Source organism: Corvus kubaryi, unplaced genomic scaffold, assembly GCF_017639235.1.
Source record: "Corvus kubaryi isolate FWS band 111438036 unplaced genomic scaffold, C.kubaryi_AGA036_p1.0 37272, whole genome shotgun sequence".
Classification (NCBI taxonomy): Eukaryota; Metazoa; Chordata; class Aves; order Passeriformes; family Corvidae; genus Corvus; species Corvus kubaryi.
Window position 1 is genome coordinate 2,994,980 of NW_024581084.1, and position 14,054 is coordinate 3,009,033.

A 14,054-nucleotide genomic window follows, 5' to 3' on the forward strand; every position below is an offset into this window, starting at 1 on the left:
CCGGTTCAGCTTAATGATGTCGTCCAGGGACATGTCCATCTTGTCGGCCATGATGGCGGCACCGCTCCCACCCGCACTTCCGGCCGCGCTGCGCCCGCGCCGGAAGCGGAACGGGCGGGGCGGGGGCGCGGCGCGGCGGGGGCGCGCAGCCCTGTGGGGCGGGCAGCACTTCCGGCGGGACCGCACCGGGACCGGGACCGGAACATGCGGGTGCGCGTGCGGAGCTGGCACGGGGTCGCGTCCTGGCTGTGGGTGGCGAACGACGAGAACTGCGGGATCTGCCGGATGGCCTTCAACGGCTGCTGCCCCGACTGTGAGTGCGGGACCGGCACCGACACCGGTTACTGCGCACCGGGCGGGGCTGACGGTGTGTCCGTGCCACAGGTAAGGTTCCTGGCGACGACTGCCCGTTGGTGTGGGGGCAGTGCTCGCACTGCTTCCACATGCACTGCATCCTCAAGTGGCTGAACTCGCAGCAGGTGCAGCAGCACTGTCCCATGTGCCGCCAGGAGTGGAAGTTCCGGGAGTGAGGGCGGCACCGGGCACGGGGACGGGCCACCCCCGGCCCGCTCAATAAATGTGTGGGCGCCAGTCGCGTGTCCGTGTCTGTGTCCGGTGTCCCGCGCTCGGGGTCGGTGCACGGAGTGGGGGGCGGGAAGTGCCTCCGCCGGGCGCCCCGCGGGCTCCGCCGCCCCGGAAGGCCGGGCCGGGCCGGGCCGGGCCGCTGCGGCTGCGGCGAGGGCGAGCGAGGCGGGGCCCCCGCCCGGCTGTAAAGGCGGTGGCGGCAGCCCCGGGCGCGCTGCTCGTCCTGTGCCGCCCCGGCGAGCCCTTGTACCTGTAGACGACCCGGCCCCACCACTCCTCGGTGGCCAGAGCCTCGGGGCTACTCTCTGGCCTGTGTCGCTCGCCGCCCACCAGCCACTCCGACACTGACGAACCCGATCTCGCTGTACTGCTGCCCAGCTCGGCCCACCCCCCCTTCGGGGCTCTGCACCGCGGTGAGTACCGGGGCCGCCCCAAGGGCTTGGGCTACTCCCTGCGGGACGCTGGGCACGGTTCGTGCTCCCACCACAGGTACTGGAGCCCCTTCACCCCCGCGGTGCTCTGCAGCTAGCAGCAGGAGCAGGATGCCCACCCTGGCAGGTGTTGGGCAAGCTGGGGGCTCCCCATGTCTGCTAGCCAGCCCAGTGCTGCCACAGACCCCAGTCCCTGTGACGGTGTCTCCCACAGGTGCTGTGCGTGATGGATATGGCCACTGAGCTGCCAGGAACTCGTGACGCTCTCTGGCGTAAGGCGGGCATGACTATGTCCTCGTATCTCATGGAGTGAGCCAGTGCTGGTGGCTCTGTGGTGACAATAAACATGCTTGGGATGGCTCTGTCTTGTCTGTCCTCGGGTAGGGAAGTGGAGTGGGGGAGCCCACCCAGATCTGGGTAGCTCTGGGCTGCTGAGCCCCCCACTCCCTCCTGTGGTGCTGAGGCTGCTCAGATACCCAGCAGAACAAAATCCCTCAGGCTCAGGGACAGCCCAGCGCCTGTGGGGACTGCAGGGCACAGTGCAGGGAGAGCAGGGGCCAAGGGGCTGTGCTGGACAGCAACTGACTGCAGGCATGGCATCTGTATCCCTGTCTCCCCACAAACAGAAAGGCCCTGCTCCCCCTTGTGCTGCAGGAGACCTGGCACAGCCTCTGCCCAGGATACAGACTTGGTGATGAGAGTGGAATGGCAGCAGCCCCCCCACCACCAGCTGTTCCCTAGGAGGGACACCCCTGGAGAGGTACCTAGGGTGGCCACCTCCTCCACAGAGGTGAGTCCAGGAGCACAGCACCCAGTCTGGCTGCAGTCCCCATCCTGGTGGGGGTGCCCAGGGCCCTGCCTGGCCCCAGTGGCTACCAAGCTCATTAGGAAAGAAGCCAAGGAGTCCCCTTATCCCAGCAGCGGCCCTGGCTGCAGCTTTGACACACCATGGACGTAACCTGCTGTGCCATCCTTGGCACAGCCCAGCCCAGGTAGAGACTGCTGCTGCCTGTGCCTGCCCAGGAACCTCAGTGGGCACTGGGGCCACCAGCTGCTGCAGGGGACACAGCCAGGATCCCCACCATGGAGGATGTCAGCACAGTGCCATAAGACCCTGCTGCAGCTTGACTCCACCCCCAGTCCTGGTGCTGAGCTCCTGCCTGGAGCCACCATATGGACCCTGGGGGTGACCCCCAGTCCTGCTTGGGGCAGGGGCTTTGGGGGTCTGGGCCGAATCTGTTGCTCCCCTCAGCAGGGTTCATGGATGCTGTTACAGGTGCCTGCTACAAATGCTCAAGGGAATGCCAGGCACTCTGTAATCTGCATCCAAGGGGGGGATGCTGTGTGATGGGTGCAGGAACCACTCTTGATCTTCTGTGCCTGGAGGGGGAAAAAAACCCCACCAAAAAAACCAAAGAAAGAGCACACAACCAACAAACCACAGAAACCAAACAAAGTCACAAAATTCAGGCCATTTCCTCTTGTCGTCCCCCCATTTTAACTCTACACTCAGTTATGCCCAGGGATTCACAGGTTGTCAGTAAACAGCTCACCAGAAGGGCCCAGAGGCACTGGGAGAAAGGAACATTGTATGCCAAAGCTTTCAGAATAAACTCAGCAGCAGCTCTCGTGGCCTTGAGGAACAGAGCACCAGTGGAGCTGACGTCTCCACACGCCCAGCAAGAGCAGCAATAAAATGCTTCTGTCATTTTTTAGTAACAGTGGTACCTGCCTGTGTCCTGGAGGCGGCTCAGCAGCGCGCTCAGCGCAGGGCCCCTGCGTCACCGAGGTTGAGCTGTTTGTCCTTAAGGACAAACTCCTCTGCAGTGCCCCTGGGAGGGGGCCACACGCTGCAGAGGGGGAATTTGTGCACACAGCTGGCAGAGCCCAGGAAGGGGCCAACAGCTCTTTGTGGCTGCTCTGGGGCTGAGGAGCCATTGTGCCAGCCCCAGCCGCTGGAGCTGCAGAGATGCAGTGGGAGCGTGGTGCACCCACTCAGTACCAGTGCAGGGGGGTTGCAGCACATGTTCCCTATGCCCCCTTTCTGCTACCTGGGCTCAAGCCCCAAAAAGACCAATGCACAACTCTTCAACATTTTATTAATGATCAGCAATAAAAGTTTACAAGAGAGAGGACACCAGACACAGCCTGGAAGGACCATCTGGCACAGTGCAGTGAGCTGCTCAGGATATCCACCACAGTACCCTGGAATGTAAGAGGCAAAAGGGGCTCACAGCTCAGGACCCATCCTCCCAGCCATGCACCTCCCCTTAGAGGCCATCAGAAAACAACCCTAAAACTTCACCTGGCCAGGTCCCACCCTCAGGTAAGCCATCGGGCACAAGGTGGGCTCTGGCAGCAGCAGCAAGTGGGTCTCTGAGTACAGTCCACACGAGGCATCGGGTCCTGCTGCCTCGCAAATGGAGAGCCTTTGGGAAAAGGCCCCAGGATTCCTATGCCTCATGTGGAGCAACACCTCCACCTAGCACGCCAGCACCACCTACCCCTGCAGCAGCTGCCACCTGCAGCCTGTCACTGGGGCAGCAAAGGATTTGCCTTTATCCAGCTCAACCCAGAGTAGCTCTGGGTCTGTGCAGGGGCAGGAGCTGAGGAGAGGCAGCACAGTGAACCCTAGAGCCCAGCACCACCTCTGGCAGCCAGCCCCTTGTTCCTAAGCAAAAGCTGCAGGAGGAACTACATGAGCCCTGTCTTGTCCCCGAGGCTGCTCGCTGTCTGTCCAGCCACCCACACCACTGCCCAAGGGGCTGCTCTGGAATGCAGACCCCAGTCAGGACAGCAGAGTCTGGCAGGGCAAGGGGGCATGGGCAGCTCCTCCACTTCCCTCCTACTAAGAGCCAGAAATGGCAGAAGGTAAAAGCACATCAACATGTTAAAACATTAGTTATAATTAAAACCTTTTTTTTTTGTCAAATCTCCTCCTGGGAAAGGGGTCGGGGACTGATTAACGGAGATAAAACTAGGCAGCGGAATCCCAACTCGTTTTGTCTGCATAATTAGTGCAGGAAGAGCTAGGACAGCAGAGGGTAGGACAGCACATCCTGAGTGCCAGCAGTGCTGCCCCCCCTTCAGGGGTCCTTTCCTGAAAAGCTGTTGCTCTCCTGGAGGGTGAAGTTGCAGCGCTCTGTGGACCACACGTTCACGCTCTGCAGCCTAGTGCTTCTCCTCCTCCAGCCTTCTCATGGCCTCCAGCACAGCCAGCTCTTTTGCTTCTTTCTTCTGGTTGCGAGCTTCAAACTCCAGCCTGCAAAAATCACACAATGCTGTGAGATTCTCATTCATCCTTACCTCTTGTAGACAAAAGCACCTGGAGCAGAAGAGCACTGCCTTCTCCTATGCTGCTCTGTTCTGAGAGCACTTCAGAAACCACTCAGGATCCCCAGACTCCTCCAGAGCCTCTCCCAGAGCTTTCCATGGCTGTTGCCATCACTGCAGTCCTGAGCTCCCACACTGGTCCCACCCTACTTCTTTCTCCCTCTGTGGAAGAAGCTGCTATTCCATTCTTGGGCTGTCCTGGGTGTTGTAACACCAAAATCAAATTTATCACTGATGTAAGCCAAGGTGCTGAAGGTGAAGGACTCAGGCCTAAAGAAAAAAGACCAAAGCTCTGAGAGAAGCAACATGCTCTTTGCCCCAGGATACAGCAAGGAAATTTATCATTATAGGAGAAATCCAATAAATGTGCCATGTAGCACATTCTGACACAGCAGAGTTAAGCTGTTCCTTTCCCTGTACAGACTGGTACAACCACAGTTAAAGTCTCCCCAAGCTATGAAAGAGGAGGAACAAGTTTTCTGACCCTTTGCCTTTAGATAACCCCTTCTCTCCCTATTTGGTCCCATTAATCAGTCCCCAGACATTCTGGATGGAATGGTATGCGACAGAACCAGGAGACAAAGAAATCCAACCTGTTCTTGATGATTCTTTGCACAATTAGATCTGTGGTGAGATTGCTGCCACTGTCCACCAGCTGGAAAATGCCACGTTGCTTCGGTTCCTGCAGACAGACATAACACTGGGCTGTGAAAACATGTGGGACCTGGGTGTGCAGCTCAGCAGTGACAGCTGAGCTGAGTTGTGGCAAGTCCCGTGGTGGCCAGACAGGCAGGATGCACAGCGATCTCCTCGGAGGCAAAACAAACACTTGCTGAAAGCAAAGCCCCACATACACAGGAGCTGCCCAGGACTGGAAGAGAGCAAAGCACACAGGATTTCTCACCCTGCCATGAAGGCACAGAAACAGGCAGAGTAAAACAATGCCTGGAAGAGTGGAGCTGTCGGGAATGATTTACTGACTGCTCCATGTAGCTACCCTCAGGGATCGATGAAAAGCTGCATCACCTGCCAAAGCCCTGCCCAGGTAGCCTCCTCTGAAATACACCTTCTCAGTCCAGGAACACAACCAGAGCCAGGCTCTGTATATCAAATGCTGACAAAGCAGCTGGTACTTTACCTCATATGGATCAGAACCGTCCTTGTCTGGCACTACCTCAGTCATCCCATGGCAAACAAGTGTTACCTGGAGAAGGACACAAAAGTCACTGACAAGATCCAAAAGATGACAGGGACATTTCCTGCCACTACTCCCACAGAGCACAGCCTGGAGATCAGCAAAGCCACCCTCCTGCACCAGCGTGGCAGTCCCTCTGTAACTCACTGAGCAGGACACTCCCTCCTTGCACCCCTGTGTCATCCTGCACCACTTTAGCTCCCCACACACATCACACACCAGCATCTTCGTGTCCATCAGTATGCAAGGACTCACCCTGAAGTGATCCAACAGATCAGCAGTGACAGCGTAGGGAGCTCCAATCACCACCTCTGAGACATACTAAAAAAGGAACCAGGTAGGGTCCAGATTTGAAAAAAAACCCTATCAAACAAAAACCCAAAACCCAATCCCAAGCCAGAAACCAGCTGCTTCTTAAAGAGACCTGAGCATGTCACCTGGCTATAGACTCAGAAGTTCAAGTAAGGGAACAGGGAAGTGGGTTCAGCAGCAACTGCTTGTAACACAGTAGCTTTTTGTTCCTCTACAGAATGTCCTTTCTGTGCCTACAGAGCAAATCTAGAAGTTAATTGCTCCAGGCACACATTTCTGAGGCTCCCCATGATTTTGTCCCAGGAATTTTCTCCCCTGCTGCAGGAAGCAGAGTTTTCTACTGGCATATGTCTGTCTACACAGAGCCACACAGCTCCCTACATGGCCCGGTCCAGCCCTGTCCCTGCTGGCAGAGCAGCTGGATGGGTCACCAGCTTGGATCAGCCAGGATAGCACAGGAGCCCAGCAGAGCCTCCCAAGAGTTCATCAGCACCTCTGGCAGCCTCAAGTGACTCATCTTGTCTGTCTTCTCAGGGCGCACCAAGGAACTCATGCAAGATCACTGAGCACAAGTGAGCACCACCAGGCTCCAGGCAATTTCTGGAACCGCGCAGAGACACCCACTCACCCTGCAGGCCAGGACACTGAGGGTTCGCTCATGGATGTTCATGATGGGATAGTTCTTCCCTTTGTAGCGATTCACCTCCTACGGCAAAGCACCAGTCACAGTCAGAAGAGAGACAGAGCAACTCCTTTCCCTCTTGCTCTCTCCCAAAATGAAATTCCCATATTGGTCAATACATCCCTGTCCTGTCTCCCGGAGCACTGCCTGCCTGGTTCAGAGAACAGGGCCAAGCAGCTCTGCCTTTGGACAGGTTCTACACGAACCTGATCAAAGTGCAGCCCAGCAATGATATAGGGTTTCTCTGCCAACTGGTGAACCTTCTCCAGGAAATCTACATGACCAACATCTGCAGATCTGTTTAAGGAACTGAAGCTCACATGGAAAACAGGAAGGAAGACAGAAACAGTGTCACTCAAAAACGACAGTGGGAGATGGGAATCCCTAGGATTTTATTCTTGCACTACTAATTAATTGCCTATTTCCAAGAACAGTTGCTGCCTCCCTCCTCAGGTTCCACCAGTTCTGGGCAAAAGCCAGAGATTTTTTTAGCTCCACCTTACATGGACTCAGCTTTGCCTCTATCCAGAATTTCTACTTGTTCCAGATGTAAAAGCCTCAAAGCCTGCCCCAGGAATGGAGTGTCAGCTCCAGATGCTCTGTTACAGTCTCTCGGTCTATGGCAGCCAGTCTTCACCACAATCATTAGAGTGTTGAGAGTATCCAACTGTTGTCCTGAAATCCAATAGCCACAGATTGCTCCACAGAGGAGCTACAGCTTCCTTCTCAGCATCCTGTGACTTAGAAACTGCCAGGAAGAACTCACTCCTGACTCCTCCCTCATGTGCAGCTACAGAAAAGGAAAAAAAAACCGAGGCAAATATCCAGTCTGGTGCCTCCCAACATGAGAACATCAAACAAAGACCACTGCTGCAACCAAAGAGAGTCAAGGATACGGAACAGGTCAAAGGCTCCAGCCACATAGATGATGGTGTCTCCCGGCTGTGGCTCCTTCCCTGATGCAAACTGGATGATCTTCTGGGATGTCTGCAGGAACTGCGAGACGCCAGTCCAGGGACTATGACCTTTGGGCCCCTGTGAAAACATACACCAGACACAGCTTCTTTCCAGGCTCTGTGAGGGGGTTTGGAGAACACAGAACACAGTGCTGCGCAATTTGCTCATCTGAATTTCCTGGCAACTGTAACAACTCCCAGCACCTTGGACTTTCTACATTCCTGGCATCAAGTATTTAGGCAATTTCACAAAAGCCCTTTATGCTCTGTCTAAATCATCCCCTCAGCAGCCAGCTCAGGAGATGCCAAGAGGAAAGCGCAGGAAGGAGGAAGACAACAGGGCAGGTTTGGATTTCCATGAGAAGCAAGACATGCTTGGGAGACAACACGAGACCAACCTACAGTCTGCCAAGCCTCAGGGCACCTGTCTGGCCCCTCAGCTCTGAGGACAGAGCTCGGTCCCCACCACGTGGTAGTTGTGCAAACAGCCACCAAGTCACCTGCTGTGCTCCCCAAAGCTGCTCCACGGGACTTGGCAGGACACAGACACTGCAGCTGAGGCCAGAGCAGGCCCTGCAAAGGGCAGCACGCAGACAGCTCAGCTGGCGGGGTCATGTAGGGTACCCAATGCCCTGATCCATTCTACCCAGATCCAAGCTCCAGGAAACAGTTGTGCTGGAGCAATATGTCCCATAACACCTGCTCAAGACCCCCAAAATAGTGGGGAACTAAGGATGATTCATACAGGTCAGCAAACCCCCGTGAGTAAAAAAGGCCTGCTCAAGCTGCTGGTGCAGCTCATTAAGCAGGGACAATCCAGCTGCCAAGGAAATAAACAGGGCTGATGACCCTTTAGAAGCAGTGCGAGCTGCAAGCTGGACCCAGCAGCTGCAATGCTGAGAGGGCTGCGCTGCCTTCGAGCTCTGCAACACAGTGTGGCCACGTGCCTGTTGTGTCAATACCTCCCAAACCCAATACACCACCTTCAAAACAACACAAGCACTGAGAGGAGCATCCACAGAGGCTGTCCCTGGGCTGGAACCACAGGCACTCGGGTCCCAAGGGAAGTGGCAGGAAGTAATTTACAACAAGGAAGGAATCCAGCACAGGCTCAGTGGGGACAGCAGCCCTGTGGTCCCACGGAAGGACAGCTCATGCACTGCCCTGTGCCACACCTGCCCATCACAACCACCGCAGGTGCTGCCGTATGGGGACAGCAGACATTCACCGAGACGTTACTGCTACATGTGGGAGGACAAACAAGCCTGCAACAGGCCAGAAAGCACACTGGGAATCCTTCTCAGGTAGGACAACAACCAGACGTCCACGACCAGAACTCACATTACCTTCCCAAAGTTGTCAGTGTGCTTCCGATAGTCTAGGTCCTCATCCTGAAGGGAGATAAAGAGTCAAAATGTTTAAGCACTTGCACAGCTCATCCAACCAAGATATGCTTGTGTGTGGGAAGTGCTGGGAAGACCAGGTTCAAAAACGCACACCAGGCATCTGGGGCACTGAATGCTGACAAACTGGTTAATACCTAAACCAGAGTCCTGTCCCGGCATGAGTCAGAGGAAATGTGTCCTTATCTGATCCCAGCTTGGCACCACCAGCAAAGGTGGTGGTTCTTGCCCAACCTGCAACCCCTCGAGTGCTGCACAGCTGCATCCTCCCTCAGCCTGGCAAGCCCCTGACAGGACAGCATCCCTTCTCCTGCTAAAGACCCTCATGAGAGCCAGGCTTAGGTCTCTGCAGCAGCCAGCAGCACTGGGCAGATCTCGGTGTGAACTCACGTGTTACAGCTAAGCCAATTTAACAGCTCAGCACACCAAAACATCTCCCTTTGTCCCCGAATTCACCTGTGGGTCGCTTGTTCCTGCAGTTATCCAGGTGATTCTATTCACAGATTCCTTCATTACTCAGTAAATTCGACTCATTACCTGACATAAACCACCTATTTTACTCTTCCCTGGTTAGGTTAGCTCCCAACCAGCAAGTGAGCTGAGGAGACTCAAGAAAGGTCTGATCAGACTAGAGACAGCAGAAAGCAGAAACGTGAAGCTCAGTGGGAAGGGAGAGGAGTTTCCAATTCTGGCAGCACCTGGCTGACACGTCAATGTGCCTGTTGAACAACTGTGTTGTTCCACCCTGGGAGAAGTCACGGGCTTGCCTGCAGTTCCCTAACATTCCTGAGGCCCACACTGATCATGAGGCATCAGAATCTTTGTTCCATCACACTGTGATCTCAGACATGTTGAAGCAAACATAAGCAGGTTGTTTTGCTGCCACTGCCCGCTCTCCATGCACCTGGGAGCAAGGCGCAGGAGCTCCACTCCTCCACTCTACTCCGTTTGGGGCAGCAGAAGGGAAGAGGTGGCACATGCCCTGTACTCCACCTCCCACCCAAAGCCCTCTGACTCACTATGTTGCTGTGGTGAGCCTTAGTCATGAGCAGCATGCGGCCAACAAGGTCAGTGGTGGACACGCCCTGAGTGCGTTTGCATTCCCTGCGGGAGACAAGCAAAGGATGAAGCAGAAGCCACAGGAGTGTATGCCTCTGTCTTCCCACCATTACCACGGGAATGCCTGTGACACCTGATCAATCCAAACCAGGGGCTGTCCTGAACAAGCCTTCCTTCTCAAGTACAGCATTTATTTGCTGAGCCTCTGCATCGTCCTCACGCCACAGCAACTGCTCATGTGAACAACGCTTCCCTCACTCAGACCTCCCAACAGAGCCAACTCCCAGTGAGGCTTTAAAACCAGAACCAGCATCTGCCAGGAACCAGACAGCCCCACTGGGCAGGACTGTCTGCCCCACTTCCCTGAAGCCAAAATGCTGGGAGCAACTGACGCTCTGACACACATACAGCCAAGTTCAGGTGTGATCTGAAGATAGGTATGTTTCATCTGACTTCCCTTCAGGGCACAAATTCCCCAAAACTTTGCCCAAAGCAAGATAAACAGGTAAGATAAAAGAGGTTACCTGTATCGCCCTGCTGTCTTTACTTCCTCATAGGTGTCCTTGCCATCGATAGTTAAGGTGATGTCATCTGCAGAGAGAAAAAAGCCTCAGAACTGTACCCAAGCTCTCCTGCACAAAAGCAGCAGCAGGTCCCACACACCTAGGGTCGGACTGGAGCTCTGCAATCCAAATCCCTGTGCATACACAGGGGACATGTCCTGCACCCACAAAAATGCCAGGGGTTTTTAAGACTACAATGTCTGTGAAGACAAGGATATTCCTGGATACTAAATACCATTACAGCAGTGGGCACAGCTGATTATTGTCTGAATGACAATAAACAGGCACTATCCATATCGATGTTAAAAAGCACCTTTTAGCTCTTCTAGGACTGGTTTTAACCATTGGTTCACATTACAAGTTTTCAGTCAATGAAACAGTTCATCCAATGGAAAGTTCTTCCTCTCAGTGATGGCACTTCCACAGCGACATCCAGGGACCCCTCTACAGAGGCAATTCCGGTTCATCCCTGGCACATGGCTCCCAACTCTCTCTGCAGAAACACCTCTCACGTACTTTTGGTGGTGGTACAAAGCCTTCACAAGCAAAAGCTAAGCTGTTTTCCCTTTGCCAAAACAGTGAGAGGGCAGCCCACAAGCGCACCCACAGTCAGGTGGCTCAGTCCTGCTCAGTTCTCCTAAAACCCAACACCCTCCCCTCAGAGCACAGGAACAGGAGGGCACACACTGCCAGCACAGCTTGGCATGCCAGGAGAAGCACAAACAGCAGGATTGCTGTCACCTTCCCAGATAAGCTCAGCTATTTCCAAACTCAGCTTTTGCACAAACACAACCTGGCAAAACTGCCGGTGCAGGCGTGTTGCTCAGGAGAAGCACGGAATGACGTGGCAGAGGGGATGAATGCAAGCAGTTGGAGCAGAGGCCACAAGCACTCCTCTACTGTCATAAGCCCTCACCAAGCCCTGTAAGGGGTCACGTACACCAAACACGTTCAGGGCAGGCAATGAAGTTAATGAGGAATTTGATAACCACTCCATCCACGTGAAAAAAGCATATTTATCTTCTAAAGATTAAGGATTTATTTACATTTAGTGAAATACTTGGCTTATCAATAGCAGGTGGCTGGGATCAGATGAGAGATACACGAAATGAGTGCAAAGACTACTCCTGGTCAAACTAACAAAATTCCTTCAGAGGAGCAGGGAGGAAGGGCTGAGGCTTAATGAGCATCGGCAGCGGCCCAGGAAGGGACAGAGTCCCACAGCAAGTATGTTTCCTCAGAACACTGGTTCTCTCCAGCAACTGTACACCAAAAAGTGTTCACAGTAAGAACTAGGTCTCTGGCCACATGGTCAGCTGAGCCATTGAACAGCTTATCAGCTGGATAAAGAGAGAAGCTTTTCAGATCTAACCTTGTCCCAGGATAAGTAGATATAGACATGATTGTATTTCTGCATGCTTACTTTTTCAATAGTGTTTTTCACACTTAAGTTTTATAAATGGCTTTCCCCTTTGCACAAATTTCTGCTGGTACTAAGGGCAACCTCGGGATAATTTTAAACAACATATTTCACTTTTGTAAGTTAAAACCAAGGGCCCTGGCCACTCTCAAGATTCTGAGCACACTGACATGTTTCTCCAGACCACGAGACCAGGAGCAGCTGTGCTGCCCAGTGCAGGCACTGGGAAGGCAGACCTGTATCACGGAGTAACCCCGACCCCCAGTGCAGGTGTTGAGAAGGCAGAGCTCTGCACACACCAGGTATCCTCGACCCCCGTGCCAGCCGGGACAGTGCTCGGTTTGCAGCAGGGCACCAGGAGCACACAGCCCTGAGGCCCCCTGGGACTCCCGACCGCCGCCGCTTCCCGCTCCCGGGGCCGCTCTTGCTCCCGGGGCTCCTCCCAGGGCGGCACCACCGGTTTCCAAGAGTGCGTGCCCTCCTCCTTGGGCACAGCCACTGCCTCAAACACCACTTACCCCCATGCACACAGAAGTCACAGCTGTACTTGTCCAGGGTTTCCAGTGTGGTGACATAAGGAGCTCCAGGAGCAATCTCATCAACCCACTTGATGGCCTGCACCATTTTGTACCTCTCCTCCTGTGTAAAGACGGGGGGACCCTTGTGCTTGGCAATCTCCTCTGGGGGAGAAACAAAATTCCAGTTAGAAGCACGTCCTGCAGCTACAGTGACTCTCAGTCACAGCTGCCTCACTCATTCCATGGGCAGGTGAATTTCACTGCAGGCTTATCCTCAGCTTGGGATCACTCCAAGGTAGCAAAGGAAGCCCCAGATAGATCAGAAAATAATTTCACCCAGTTGCATTTCCTAAGTGCTTAACAAGGGCCCTGGAATTCACTCAGAGGGCAAAAGGTCTCAGTGCTTCCCTGTACCCAGATACTTGTACCTGAGGGGATGAGCTGGGCATCCTAGTATCCCCCATGGGGAAATTTCCTTCTTAAACAGTAACTTCATACTATGCTTGGTTCATACTATGCTTGGTTCATACTAGAAATTCTGCATATATAAACCCATTTGAAAATATATCTTCACATGCAAGAACTTGTTTCTGGCACTTAACTTCCAGATAGCCTTGAAATGAGTTTTCTCCACACAGTAACTTGTTTTGAAACATAAGTTCTGCAGCTCCTACCAGCAAAACCAGACTGATTTTCAGCAGTTTCAACTGTTTTTATAGCACAGAATGCAGATCAACCCTCAGAGCCTGCAACATCTGACCCACCTAATCCTCAGTCCAAAAGTGTGACAGGGGTAACTCCACTCCCAGAGAAGGGACGTTTTTCTCTTGGAAGCTACTGCTCCTGGAGCAGATGGAGGAAGAAGCCTGACCCTATCAGGAGCTCTTGGTTCTCTTGGGGCTAATGCTGCTGGCCAATTTGAGGGGCTACACGAGATGAAACCTGGTAAAACCTCTTACCATCCGTGTGAACCCCAACGATCAAGTAATCGCCCATGGCCCGCGCCTGGCGCAGCTGGTTGGAGTGGCCATAGTGCACCATGTCGTAGCTGGAAAGAGAAGGGCCGGGTCAGCCCGGGTACACCGGGACGTGCTTCCTTGGAAGCTGCGGACAATCTGCCCCAGGCTTTGGGGCTGAAGGTCTCTGTGCTGCCGGGCAGGGCTGTGCCGGTACAGCCCGGTCACCAAGGCCCGCAGCAGCGCTTCCTCCCACCGCAGTGAGCCGGTCCTGGTGCGGCAGGTGCCGGCTGCAGCCCGGGGGGGAACCGACCGGCCCCACCGAGGCCCGTTAGGCGGCCGAGCCCAAGGGCGCTCCCGGCTCCGGAGCGGTCCCGTTCGCTCCTGCTCGCCCGGTGCTCTGCGCGGAGAGCGTCGCTCTCCCCCGGGCCCGGGCCCGGGCCCGTCCCGCCGCGGTGACAGAGGAGGCGGAGGCACCAGCGTAGCCAACACGGTTTATTTCTGCGGCGCCACGACATCACCCGGCCCCGCGCCCGCCCCACTCACCATCCATCGCACCAGACGCGCACGGGCCGCTGGCCGCCGCCGCCCGCCGCGGCCCCGCCGCCGCCCGCCGCCCCGTTGCGCAGCATGGCCGCACT

General features: G+C 54.9%; 2 protein-coding genes across 4 annotated transcripts; one reads left to right on the forward strand and one right to left on the reverse strand.

Annotated features, from left to right (window-relative positions):
- The first annotated feature begins 122 nt into the window (after positions 1 to 122).
- ANAPC11 (anaphase promoting complex subunit 11) lies at positions 123 to 591 on the forward strand. 2 transcript variants are annotated; one of them, XM_042025664.1, is made up of 2 exons: positions 123 to 384; positions 477 to 591. In XM_042025664.1, the coding sequence occupies exons 1-2, from the start codon at positions 205 to 207 to the stop codon at positions 528 to 530; spliced, it is 234 nt and encodes a 77-aa protein (XP_041881598.1). In that variant the 5' UTR covers positions 123 to 204; the 3' UTR covers positions 531 to 591. The 2 variants fall into 2 exon arrangements, with proteins under 2 accessions (XP_041881598.1, XP_041881597.1); XM_042025663.1 differs by having other exon boundaries at positions 132 to 313; positions 385 to 591.
- Positions 592 to 3,098: 2,507 nt separating this feature from the next.
- Positions 3,099 to 14,048, reverse strand: PCYT2 (phosphate cytidylyltransferase 2, ethanolamine). 2 transcript variants are annotated; one of them, XM_042025660.1, is made up of 13 exons: positions 13,960 to 14,048; positions 13,417 to 13,505; positions 12,458 to 12,619; positions 10,481 to 10,547; positions 9,917 to 10,001; positions 8,841 to 8,885; positions 7,435 to 7,573; positions 6,745 to 6,827; positions 6,485 to 6,562; positions 5,800 to 5,865; positions 5,488 to 5,553; positions 4,943 to 5,031; positions 3,099 to 4,278 (listed from the first exon to the last, which is right to left on the reverse strand). In XM_042025660.1, exons 1-13 carry the CDS (start codon positions 14,043 to 14,045, stop codon positions 4,188 to 4,190), a joined length of 1,146 nt encoding a protein of 381 aa, XP_041881594.1. In that variant the 5' UTR covers positions 14,046 to 14,048; the 3' UTR covers positions 3,099 to 4,187. The 2 variants fall into 2 exon arrangements, with proteins under 2 accessions (XP_041881594.1, XP_041881595.1); XM_042025661.1 differs by lacking the exon at positions 8,841 to 8,885.
- Between the last annotated feature and the right edge of the window lie 6 nt (positions 14,049 to 14,054).

Excerpts from the sequence above, each read along its gene's own strand:
- ANAPC11 (XM_042025663.1), top strand. The coding sequence starts at position 205 with ATGCGGGTGCGCGTGCGGAGCTGGCACGGGGTCGCGTCCTGGCTGTGG. Across the intron at positions 314-384 it reads CAACGGCTGCTGCCCCGACT|GTAAGGTTCCTGGCGACGAC; the intron begins GTGAGTGCGGGA and ends TCCGTGCCACAG.
- PCYT2 (XM_042025660.1), bottom strand. The coding sequence starts at position 14,045 with ATGCTGCGCAACGGGGCGGCGGGCGGCGGCGGGGCCGCGGCGGGCGGC. Across the intron at positions 5,866-6,484 it reads TCAGTGTCCTGGCCTGCAGG|TATGTCTCAGAGGTGGTGAT; the intron begins GTGAGTGGGTGT and ends TTCCTTTTTTAG. Across the intron at positions 4,279-4,942 it reads CAAAGAATCATCAAGAACAG|GCTGGAGTTTGAAGCTCGCA; the intron begins GTTGGATTTCTT and ends TGATTTTTGCAG.